Consider the following 13,186-nt stretch of genomic DNA (forward strand, 5'->3'; position numbering starts at 1 on the left):
CGGTGATCAGGTCAAGCCAAAAGACAAAGCTGCAGCACAAACCCAGCAATACTCACACCTCTGCAAGCTCATCCAAGGAGCAGCAGCAGAGGGAACACGGGCTGTGGTTATTTGTTACCTGGGCAGAGTTAACTTCTCATGAGCTGGAGGGGGAATACAACGTACAAGGCATTCAATTTGAGGAAACACCCAACATAACTTCAAGGCGATTAATGCACCCTTGAGAACCACCCAAGACTCCCCAGCAGGAAATCTTAGCAGGAAGCTTCCCAACATCCAGCAAATGGGAGAAAAACTCTTCCCTGAGAGCTCTCATTAAGTCCTTGTGAATCTTCACGGGCAGTTCACCCCCAATTCACCTCACTGATACTGTTAAATACAATTTGCAAATTCAACACCTCAAGCAAATGGGATTTTTTCCACTGAAAGGTCTTTTGGAAAGTCAGAGGGAGGACTTCACTTCCACAGGAAGAAGCTCCCCTAGGAGATGCCACCTGCTGAAGCACAATCAATATTTAACTCCATCCATACTAAACAGAAGATATTTATTGTTCCTAGGACCCACCTGCTTACCCTTTATTTGTCTCTGAACAGCAACAACTACATTTCAACCACCTGCTTGTTCTTCTCACCTTCACCTAAAAAAGAAAAATCTCCACTTTTCTGCTAGGTAGGATATACAAATCTCTGTAGAAACAGTTAGGATATAAAGATCTCTGTAGAAATAGTTAAATGACCCTTCTTAATGGGGAGATGGGGAAAAACCTAAACCAAAACCATATATCTCACCTCAGAGCAAAATGCAAGTGGACTCTGCTCCTGAGAACACATTTCTAAATGAAATTTGGCCATTGCAAGAAAAAAAAGAAAACCTAGAAAACTCACCAGAACAGCAGCCAGGTTGCTGTTAATAGGGCAGGATGGTGCACAGGAGTTACCTGAAGCACCAATTCCAAAGGAAAAATGCAGCAGAGATGCACAAAATGGATACTTGAAGGCAGAGGAAAATTAGTGGCAAGGATTTACACACAGGGCAAGGGGAAATGAGACAAGTGGGAATAGGAATGGCACAGATACAGGGTTGGAAGCAACTGAAAGGAAACTCAGTAATACAAAAAACAGATCTAACTATGGAACAATATAAAAGAACTTTATTCTTAGGTGTACTTATGAAATAAAAATTTAACTTAGCAGCTATGGCAGATCTCATAATTACTGTAATATGAAGTTTGAAGCGAACACTGAGAATACAAAAAAGGTTCCCTCACACCTCATGAACTGCAGCTGCCAAGAGCACGACCCTCAAAATAAAATCTCTGATCAAATGCTCAGTAGTGCCCCAAAGCTTTGGAAGGGAGCTGCTGTCACCTTCCCAGCTAAAACACCACCACAGAGGTATGTCAGGGGTCATTTGGGCTTGTGAATAACGTGTGTTTGTGGAGTTTCAGTGTCACCTACCCAGAGAAATTGTGCCTTTTTCTTTTTATTTCATTTAGTTATGGCAATGCACCCACATGTTGATTAGTTATCCCTGCAGACAAGACCCAAAGTCACCTCCAGAACAGCATCTGGGCCAGTGCCATGGCTATTCCAGTAATGAGTACCTGACAAAGTACAAATAAATTTATTATTAATTAGGAAGAATGGACCCCTTCCCCCCCCCCCCCAGTGCTTCATGTGGGAAATGGATTTATAGAAAATATTTAAAGTTTGAGAGAAGATTTATATAGTGTGCATTTGTATGTAAATTTAGATATAAGAAATGTTGATTTAGAAATGTTGTGGAATAGGATAAATATTGTTGAGAGAGAACTAGAATTAGAAATAAGTTTTAAAATGTGGTTTTGTAAAAAAGATTAGGTATTTTAGAGAAATAGAACTATGAAAGATATTGTAGTAGGATTTATGAGAGCTAATTTTAGATGATTGATTTTAAGGTATTTATAGTATAGTGTAACAGCTGATAGGTTAAGAAATGCTTATAGTGTATTGTAATTAAGAAATAGTTGGGTTTTGATTGTAATGGTGTGAATTGTAACATTTCTATTGTTTTATTTTTTATATGAGACTGAAAGTGGAATAAAAGTTTTTCAAACACCAAAAAAAACCCACTTCAGATCCCTCAGCTTTGAAGTCTGTACTCCTGGTTCTGTGCCTGACAGGACTGCTGAAGGGATGATGGACTGTCCACATCTTTTGAGATGCTTTGAGCACTTTCATCAGAGTGACACGGATTGCTTAACACAAAACCAACTCTAAACAAACCAAGCCAGGTCTGCTCACTCTCTAAACCTAGAGAGCTTAGTATTTTTTTTCTTTTATTAGGAATTACTCTGCAAGGCCATCAACTTATTTCATAAAGGCCCAACCAGATTGGAGAGGATAACTATCATTAGTTTATTAGTCTGCTCTAGCATTCCAAGCTGCAGCTCCCATGCCTGTGCTCCTGCTCTGCTCTTTCCCAAGCAGCGTGCTGAAATCAATATACTGGTTAATTTAATTACAGCCATTCAACACCCAGTAAGTGGCAGGGAAATTCTAAAGCATCACATTAGTTTCATGCTGTTGCTTCTGCTCCCAGCTCTCTGGAGCAGTCGGTGCAAATATGTGAGTTATCCGCTTGAGAGAAGGACAAAGGCAGCGATGGAAGAGCAATAATGCCTTTGAAGCCTCTGCCATCGAGCCCTTTGTGCCACCACAAGGCATTTGCAGAGAGTGTTAGCATTCATCCCGACATGGGAGCTGCTGGTGCTGCTGCCATTCTGGGGGGAAAAAGGGAAAAGAGCTCAATTCAACAGGCACAACTCATTAAATGCACTTCAGCCTGTACTCCCTGCTCTCGTGGCTGAGACCTCGAGTAGGATTCAATCCTGCACACTAAAGTACAGAGGAGGAACTCTGACTCCAAGTAGGAGCCTCCACGATATTCCAGTCTGGAGAGTTTCAGGTAGGAATTAGTCATCAAGTCATTTCACTAGAGCTCAGCACAACCATGAATCAACACATTTGGAATTTGTCTCATTAATTCAGCTTTTCCAGTATCCAAACACAACCGTGAATAGCAGAAGGGGAGGAGAAAAACACGAGGCTTCATGGTTTAAAATACCCAGAGTGTACAGTACAGCTGCCTGCACAGCTCCCACTCCCAGGAAAACACCCCCCTGGGATTTTGTGTGCCTGTGAACATGATCCCTATCTCCTTTATTTCCCTCTGCGCAGGTGGTGCTTAGGAGCAGTTTCGGTCCCTGCCTTCCTCTCAGTATCCTGAGCCTTTCTTGCTGGCTTTTCTCCTGCATGCAGGGAGCTGTGCCTCCATTTCCTCTCTTTCGTTTCCATTCTGTCTGTGCACTGGAGGGAGAAAGAGACCAAACAATCAGCAGTGATAAATAGGATGCTGCCAAACAGAATGCAGGTGTAAAGTCACAGGAGTGAGGAATGCAGCTTCGGGAATTTTTCCCCTCATCACCACCAGGACAGCCTTCAGAGGTCAGGTTTCTTCCAAGTCCCTGACACACAAATGTTACAAGAGCCACAAACATTTATCACTAGACAGACCTTGGCCTCTGGGGAGCTGAAATGGCTGTTTCCTCCCAGGCCTGAGCACAGACAGAGCTGCACCAGGCAGCCCAGCTGCACTCCACCCCTGCAGTCCCCCCTGAACACCGATTTCCAGAAGGAAAGAGCCTTCTCCAGGCAGGATTCAGACAGAGCCCCCAGCACTGTAAATCCCAACAAAACAGCTGATGTGGTAAAGCAGGATTCAGAAATCAACCACCCATCTCAGCAATGCTGAGCAGATCAACACACACAAGGCCTGAAGTTTATTTCAGACTTCTGCCTTAGTGGCATCACAGAATATGGTTTTAAAGCAATCCTAACCCAGCCCAGAGGCTGCCTCCACTAGGAGGAAAGCCTTCCTTCCATGGGCTATTTCAAGCTTCTAGAAGCTTCTTTTTCTGCAAGTTTGCAAATATTACCAATATTGCAGTGGATTATACAATTTCACACATCCCCAAAGAAATGGTGGTGCACTGTTATCAGAAGTGTGCAAGCTAAAGGGGAGGTGACAGAATGGAAGGGGACAGAGGAGCCCCAAGTGCAGCTCGTCTCAAAAACTTCAATATGGATGTGAACCATGGCACTGGGTCAGTCCGACCAACAGGCACCATGGGAGGCTCCAGAAGAACACAGGTAAATCAGACAGACAGACAGACACCCAGGCACAATGGGAGGCTCCAGAAAGAACACAGGTAAATCAGACAGACAGACAGACACCCAGGCACAATGGGAGGCTCCAGAAAGAACACAGGTAAATCAGACAGACAGACAGACAGACACCCAGGCACAATGGGAGGCTCCAGAAAGAACACGGGTGAATCAGACAGACAGACAGACACCCAGGCACAATGGGAGGCTCCAGAAGAACACAGGTAAATCAGACAGACAGACAGACAGACACCCAGGCACAATGGGAGGCTCCAGAAGAACACAGGTAAATCAGACAGACAGACAGACAGACACCCAGGCACAATGGGAGGCTCCAGAAGAACACAGGCTGCTGCAGGGAACTTGTCCCAACCTGCTGCTGCTGCACAGCCCTGAACATCTGCCTGTCCCCAGCCCCAGAGCTCCAGAGCAGGCTGGGTACAACCCACCCACAATCCCAAACCCACCATGCTGCACATCCCTCACAAACTGTCAGTGGGCTAAAGGACTTTACAGAGCAAAGTAATAGAATGATTATCCTAAAATCAGCACCTGCACTTCACTGGATAGATCAGAACATTTTCAGCAGTTCAGTTTTGTTTCAGTGTGTGGTGTCTGCCAGGATTAGAAGTGCACTTTCCATCCAGGTGTGCACCTATGTAAATCTTCCCTTTCCACTGGTGCCAGGGACTGGGATTTTGTACTCCTGCAAAGACAGGTATGTGGAACACTGGAAAAGTACAGCCTGCAAAAAGCTTCTGTTCTTCAAAGCCAAGCACTTAAAAGCTATGAAATGAAGATTTCAGAACACATATCAAGAGAACCTGACCCTGAACTGTAACTCCTGTACCACACACACATCTGCTTCTATACCTTGGGGTACCCAAACATCTGCTCCTTAGGGGACATCTCCTTCATCCTCCTGCAACCTTAGAGGCTCTTTGCTGCATTTTTTCCAGTACCTGTGAGTTCTGGAAAAACTTTGCTGCATTTTTCCAGTACCTGTGAGCTCCCCAACTCCCATGGAAAATGATCTTGGGTGCTGCTAACAACCCTCACTGAGAGCACAGCACTGACTGGCTGGTGGTGCTCCAGGCTGTGATTCTGTCCAAGCAGGCTGAGTGGGACTTTCACAAGGCCCTGAAGCTTTTCAAGAATCACAAAGAATACACACTTTCAGCTCCCTTTCATAACAATCAGGCAACAAAGGAACAAGAGGATTTCCAGTCACTATAGATGCTGTGCAAGTACCAAAAAGCACTTTTGATGGGAGCTCCTGTCTGTGGCCAACTCCCCAAAACAATGACATCAACAAAGATGTTTCACAGCATAAAATGAAGACAATTAACATCATCTGCTGCAATAAGATGATGCTTGGACTCCATTTCTAACATACAAAATTGCACTTGGCCTGTAATTTCCCAGGATTCTGCTCAGCTCTGGTGAAGGCACACCTGGAGCTTCCCAAGAAAAGAGCCACAGAGCTACAAGAGAGGGTTCGGTGAAGGACCACCAAGGGGATTAAAGGAACTGCAACACCTCTACCATGAGAAGACACTGAGAAAGCTGTGGAGAGCTGGCTCAGGGGCATCTCATCAATGTATATAAATATTCAAAGGTGTGTGCAGAGAGAAGGAAGCAGGTTCTTCCCACCTGATCCAAAAATCAGGCACAAACACAGGAGGGTCAGCCTGAGCAGCAATAAAAACTCATACAGAGAGGGTGACTGAGCACTGGCACAGGCTGCCCACAGAGGAGGTGAAATCTCCATCCTCTAAGGTGTTCAAAAGCTCCTGGATGTGGTGCTGGACAAGCAGCTCTGGGTGGCCCAGTCTGGGCAAGGGGTGGGACCAGATGACCTCCAGAGGTCCCTGCCAACCTCAACCGCCCTGTGAGTCACCACCTCAATTCACAAACCAAACAAACAACCCTCTGCTGAAAGAGATTTTGCACCGATGTTGCTTCTTGCAGCCAGACAACTCATTTTAGTAAACTGCACAATGGCTTTTAATGAAATTCTAGAACACATAAGTACAAGTCACATAAGTGAAATTAATTTAACTCTGTAATTGAGCGAGTGCAAATATAAAACTAACAACAGACAGCATTCAGTGATTGCTCAGAAGAAACTAGACCAGAGAACACTAAATTTGGAAACTCAATGTAAACACTGTAGGACTTCTGAGTTGAAAATTCCCCTGCAATTCTAATTTAGCCCCCCATATACATGCATTCTGATAGCCCTCAGTTACACAATAATGTGCTGGTAGTTTCCCCCCATGGGACTAAAGTCTCAGTTAACATCCAGACCAGACTCCTAAAAAGATCCAGAGCCATGTGACAGGAGGGCTGTCCACAGACCAATTTCACAGCTGAAAGGCACGTAGCCTCCAAAAAAACCCCTGCAGGGACAGAAAGGGTTGTCCTCACTGCTTAAGCACCTGACTGCTGCCATGAATGCTGCAAAAGAACAGCATGCAATGCCAGGAGAGCTGCTTAAGCCAAGTTTTCACAGGCAGCTATTGATTCTGCTCCTCAGAATCAGAGGGTACAACCTGTGAGGCTGAACTGCTGGGAACTCACAATCAAGGTCTAAGAGATACACCAGGAATGCACAAAGTGCCAAATAACAGTGCTCTGAAGCAGACTAGATCCAATACTTAATTATTAAAGTGAGCTATCTAACAATAATGAGTATTTTCTACCTTATTCTCTAAACCTTAGATTGGCACCTGCAAAACAGGGATACACCAGCCCTCACATCCCAGGATCCTGTCACAAGCAGAACAATGGAGCATTTCAACATGAGGCAAACACCACATTCTGACTTCATGGGAAAACTGCAGTGAAAGTCACTAAATCAAGCAGAGACCTCCTACTGAGTAACTCATCACTAACTCCACACCACCTGCATGTTCAGCACCACTGGAAAAAGGGATAGGATCAGGTGGTGCTCTCACACCTGTTCAGTCACTATGCAGGACTAACAAAGCTTTCTTCAGGTCTAAGCACAGGCCCAAAAAGGTTCTCTAAAAAGCTACAGGTGATGGTGCTAAGAGAGTTCACAGACACCCCTAAAGTGGTGGTGGTGCTCTGGATGTCTCTCCCCAAAAAGCAGCACCTCCCTTCCTCCTCCCCAGCTCCCCCTCACCCTGTAGCTCATCGCTGCTCTCACCCTGACACCTCTGCCTCCTGCTGCCTCCTGCTGCCATTGCTGGAGTCACCTCGGCCAAGTCCCCTCAGCCAACTCCTTCCTGCTCCATCCCCTCCAGGGCTGAATCCTGCCTGGTGTAACTGGAATCTGACACATTCAACTATGTGAAAACCACAGATTATTTTTCCCAAAGGCTTGTAGTCTGGATGGCTGGGGATATTTTCCATGGGAATGGCAAGAGATATTTCTGACAGACACACCATATGCCTGCCATATAGCAAGTCCTGCTTTCAGACCCTGAGAATCCACAGTGTTTCGAAATAAAAATCCACCTCACACAACAAGATGAGCCAGTTTCCTCTAGTTTTCTTCTACATAAAGTCCTGAAGACGACAAAACAATTCCTCCTAAGGCAGACACATGGTCAGGATTCCACAGCCCGACGGTGGAAATCTGGCGTGAGCACACAGGAAAGGAGCAGGCAGTTTTCACTATAAATCACCATTTCTGTCCTTCCTCTGTGCCACAAAGAACAGCAGCCACAAATAATCTGCAGCAAGTTCCCATTTCACTTCCAAGAGCCACAGCCTAATTAAAACACAACCCATGGTTCTGCAAGACACTGAACTCTGGGTCTGGGGAAAGCAGCAGCACCAGACACTGCACTGAACCGTGTCAGCCTGGCTGATGGAGAGACCACATGGGGATATGGCCCCACAGAGTTTCCACCAGACCCTGGGATGGAAACTCCATGGGGATGGATGCTCCAGCTCTGCATCACTGTCTGTGATTCAGCAGCCACATGTTGCTTACATTTATTCCTAATCAAATTTGTCACCTAAAGATGTACAGGGGCGATGACTGCAGTAACTGCAGTAATTCCATGTAACATTTGCATTTATGAGCAGAAAATCTGAGAGTTTCTGCTCAGCCACAGCAAGACAGTAGCAGACACGAGATTGTTTAGAGACAAAAGGTGAAAGAATCCAGCTTCTATTAGCAGCTTCACTGAACTTAACACTTCACTTCACAAGCAACCTCATTTTCCTATCCCCCGTGACTGACTGTCCCAGCGTCTGCTGACCCACAGCTTTTCTCAGGGAAGTTCCAGAAGCTGAACCCCCTCACTGCCCTTTGCAACTTCACACATCAGTATGAGACCTTAAACCAGGAACTTGATTGTATGTAAATCCCAATCAGATTCTACAAAATGGAACGTGTGAAAAGCTGGCTTTGTTTTCAGAATCGTGAACACCTGGAACTAAACTGTTTGTCCCTCTGGATTTTCTTCTGCCTATGTCTAAATGCCTCCTTAAACTACATCTCACCTACAGCCAACAGCACGTGTAGAGATGCCCCTAAAATTAAATCTGCTCATGCCAACAACACAATTTATATCGTGGAAGTTTAGTCTGCAACAGATTCCCAGTGATTTGAACCCCACTAACTGAAGGAAGCCCCAGTTTACCTCCACGTTAGATTCCAATTTATGGGGTCACAGAGGCAGAACAGATCATTCATGTCAGATACTAAAAGTGATATAAACCAGTCACAAAGTAGTAAGTGATTTCAGCCATGTAGTAACAGACACCCATAACTGAGGCTAGACGAAGAAATTTAGCTTAAAAAATAGTAACAGCACATCTTGCCTCCTCAGTTGCTACTTCATGATGAATAATTATGTCAGTGTGCCACGGAAGCCTGAACAAATCCAAGTAACAGAGATTTCAGACACTAGACAGAGGAGAGCTCAAACCTCAGCATTCAGTACTCCAAGATTACCTACTTATTCAGAATCCCAGCTCAGCAGCAAGCCAGACATTTTCACCCTCTATCTGTACCAGAGCATCCGGCAGCAAGCACGTGCCACGTACAAATGACAACAGCAGGACACTGATCACCAGGGCAAACCATGAGGGAAAAATGTTTACAGTGTCCTTCAGTCCCCAGATCCCCTGACTTGGCTCAGCTGTGTGCTCACAGAGTGCAAATTAACTGGAGATATTTCTATTTTGTCCATTTGACGTAAATAAAGTCCTGCACTGCCTGTTTTCCAGCTTGCAGAGATACGGGGCACTTGGGAAAAACAAATCACTGGGGACACCAACAGATTTGTTTTGAGACTCCAGCCACCAACTCTAAACAAGAGCCTATGGAAGGCAAAGCCTACAGAAAACAAATCTTTGTTTAAGTCAGCCTCTCCAAGCACAGAACTCCTGTGAAAGCCTTCCACAGCGAGCCAGATGGGGGACTTCAGGAACTGCCTCCAAGTCCTTGCGCAGCAATTGTCAGCCTGCCTAGAAATTAAGATTCCTTTCACACACACACACACCCAATTATTGCCAGGTCTCCTCTCTGCCCTCGGCATGTCGCTTGCCTGGCTAATTAAATCATAGGCTTGAACTCACCTCTCCCAGGGCTTACCCTGCTCCCACAGGACACCATCCCTGGTTTCTCCAATCTGGGGAGCCCCTCACCATAAGGGTGAAGCCTTTGCTTCCCCTAACCACACACGCACAAAGCAGCACAGAGACCCCTTTGACTCGTCTATTTTCACCATGACCCCAGTCCTACAGAACCCACAGATCCCTGGGATCACCCATCCCATAGTTCTCCATCCCCTCCTGAGCTCCAAGTCCTTCATCCACACTCACGACCCTTTCCATCCTCCTCGGCACCCCCAAATTGTTGTCCCACAGACATCCCCCGTGCCCTGAACCCCCCAGCAAAGCCCTGTCGTGCTGACACCCACCATCCCCACCCCAGTGCCTGAGCCCCAGCTCCTTCATCCCTGCTCACAGCCACTCCCACAGAACCTATACAAATCTCTGGATTCACCCATTCCCATCCCAGACCCACAGACCCCCGTCCTCTCATGACTAGAGATCCTTCACCCCCACTCACAGCCTCTCCACCGTCCCCAGCATCCGAGATCTGTTTCCCTCCCAGCATTCCCATACAAACCCCCAATTCCCTGCTGGACCCCACAGCCACCTCCGGTCCTGCTAACGCCCATCATTCCCAGTCCGGTCTCACGGCTCCCCATCCTTTTCCAGCCCCCCCAAACTTCCACCCCGGCGCGCAGAACTCCCCTGAGCCCCTCCTGAGCGGCCGGGCTCCCCCGCCCCGGGCCCCGGGGCGCACTCACCGATCAGCTGCCGCACCTCCTCCTCGCTCAGGTAGATGCTGAGGCTGGGCCCGGGGCCGCTGGGGGGCCAGTCCGGGGCATGCGGGCCGAGGCCGGGCTGGCCCTGCACGCCGGCGGGCAGCACCAGCAGCAGCAGCAGCGGCGGCGGCAGGAGGCGGAGGAGATGGCGGCGCGGGCCCCGCACCCGCCGGCCCCGCCGCGGCCCCGCGCCCGCCTCCCCCGCCGCCGCCGCCGCCGCCTCACGGGGCCGGCCCCGCCGCCCCCCGCCGGGCTCCCGGTGCCGCGGCACCATCGCTCCGCGGGGACGGAGGGACGGACGCAGGGCCGGGGGGAAGCGGGCGGGACCCCCCCGCCCCGCCGGACCCTCGCACGGCGCGGCCGCCGCCAGGCCCCGCCCCGCGCACGCGCCGCTCCCGCCGCCGCGGGCGGCCCCTGAGCGCGGGCGGGAGGGGCGGGATCCCCCTCACGGCTCTTCCCGCCTCTTCCCGCATCCCGCCCGGCGCCGGGAGGAAGGGGAGGAGGGACGCGCAGCATCCCCGCTCTCTGCGAAGTGCCCGTCACGGAATGACAAAATCACTGAGGTCCGAGAACGCTTCGAAGATCGTCGAGTCCAAGCTGTGACCGGTCCCCACCGTGTCACCCTGCCCAGAGCACTGAGTGCCACGTCCAGGCCTTCCTTGGACACCTCCAGGGATGCGGACTCCAAACCTCCTTAGCAGCCCCTTCCAGTGCTGGCCACCCTTTCCATGATGCCCAATATGAACCTGCCCTGGCACAGCTTGAGGCCGTTCCTTCCCTGTGGCATTCTCATGTTCTGGAAAAATCCCTTCACCCAGGATTTTTCGCCTGGGAAGCTGAGAAGCCTTAGAGAAAAGGAAAACGATTTTTATCTCATTTGCTTCTCCTCTGTTTTGCCCCTTTGGAATGTGTTTCGAGATTGTTTATCCACAGGTGATTGTTTTGTTGGATTATGGTGTGAGTTGTTTTCACTCTTTGACCAATCAGGGCCAAACTGTCTGGACTCTGGAAACCAGAGTCATGAGTTTTCTTTATTATCTTTTTAGCATTGTGTAAGTATCCTTTCTGTATTCTTTAGTATAGTTTAGTATAGTATTCTTCAATATAGTATCATAAAATAATAAATTAGCCTTCTGAGAACATGGAGTGAGATTCATCATTCCTTCCTTCATCGGGGCACCCCACAAATACAATACTTGTCATCCTGCCCTTGTTCCCTGTGAGCAGAGCCCAACCACCCCCAGCTGTCCCCTCCTGTCAGGAGTTGTGCAGAGCCACAAGGTCCCCCCTGAGCCTCCTTTGCTCCAGGCTGAGCCCCTTCCCAGCTCCCTCAGCCTCTCCTGGTGCTCCAGCCCCTTCCCCATCTCCGTTTCCTTCCCTGGACACGCTCCAGCCCCTCAATGTCCTTCTTGTCATGAGGGCCAGAACTGGACAGAGCACCTGAGGGGCCTCACAGTGCCCAGTCATTGTCACTGCCCTGGTCCTGCTGGACCCACTGGCCTCTTGCCCACATGGGCACACCTGGGCTCATGTCCAGCATCTCCAAAGCCTTGGCCAGGTCCTTTATGGCATCTGAGCCCAATCCCCCATCAGTGGCATCCACCCACTGGATCACCTCATATTCACCCTGGGACTCTACACATCCCCATGCTCCCACTTAGTTGTGGTTGACTCCATCCCCAATTCCTTCCAGCCCCCATTCAGGATAGGCCAGGGGTTCACGGCCAAAACTGGAACTGCTCTGCCAAAATATCCCTGAAAAAAAAGATAATCCCCCAGTGACAGACTGTGGGATGCCTGGTGCCCACCAAAGCTGCTCCATCCACTGGACGGGGGAGAGACAATATAATGCTCCTAAATTGAGATAAAAACAGGAAGAGATCACTCAGCAATTACTGTCAGGAGCAAAACAGGAGGGAAGTTTGAGGAAATTTATGGAATTTATTAACAGATTTGTAGGATAATGAGAAGCCTGTTTTGGAGCTGGCCGACATCAGCTCCATCAGACACAGGGGAAGCTTCTGGCAGCTTCTCAAAGAAACCACTCCTATAGCTCCCCCACTACCCTACACACTGCTCAGAAGCTTTCCTAATTGGAAATACTGCTGGAATACCCATGTTTTAGTTAAAGAGAATTTCCTTTTTTGGTAATTTTTTTTAAAACTAAAAAATAAGGGTTTTTTAAATGCACTATTTATAAGTGTATAAAACATACTGATGTTATATTTAATGTTTTAATCTGCTTTTTTATCTTATGGTCCTTTCAGAGCTAAGAAACAGCAGCATTTCATTTCACTGTAACAAAGGGCCTTTGGCCCACAGAGGACGGGGATTTCAGCTCCAGCCAAGGCATTGCTGCCTGTAATGATCCTGAAGTAAAATCCAAACTGTAAACACATCTCCTGTTCTGTTACAGTATCGAATGCCAGCAGCAGGGCTGCTTGACAGCTGATATATTTTAAAAGAATGCAATAATAATCAAGTCCAACGATGCAAACAACATTAAATTCCAGTGTGAGGCTTTGAATCTCCTATACAAACATTCCTGACCTTTTCCCAAAATCCTCTGCTGTGCAGTATTTCAAAAGTAAGGATTTCTGTGGCAGTTTGGTGCAAAACCCTTTCTCAAGGTGTCCACCTTTCCCCTGAAACACAAAACC

The 13,186-nt window shown here is 48.0% G+C and overlaps 1 protein-coding gene across 2 annotated transcripts in view; it reads right to left on the reverse strand.

The window, feature by feature from the left end:
- Positions 1-10,800, reverse strand: part of RYK (receptor like tyrosine kinase) — a 55,367-nt gene extending 44,567 nt beyond the window's left edge. For both annotated transcript variants that reach the window (XM_063166646.1, XM_063166645.1), the window contains exon 1: positions 10,509-10,800. In XM_063166646.1, coding sequence (XP_063022716.1) covers positions 10,509-10,800 — 292 coding nt within the window. The remainder of the gene's footprint in view (positions 1-10,508) is intronic.
- Between the last annotated feature and the right edge of the window lie 2,386 nt (positions 10,801-13,186).

This window comes from Melospiza melodia, chromosome 12 (genome assembly GCF_035770615.1).
Source record: "Melospiza melodia melodia isolate bMelMel2 chromosome 12, bMelMel2.pri, whole genome shotgun sequence".
NCBI lineage: Eukaryota > Metazoa > Chordata > Aves > Passeriformes > Passerellidae > Melospiza > Melospiza melodia.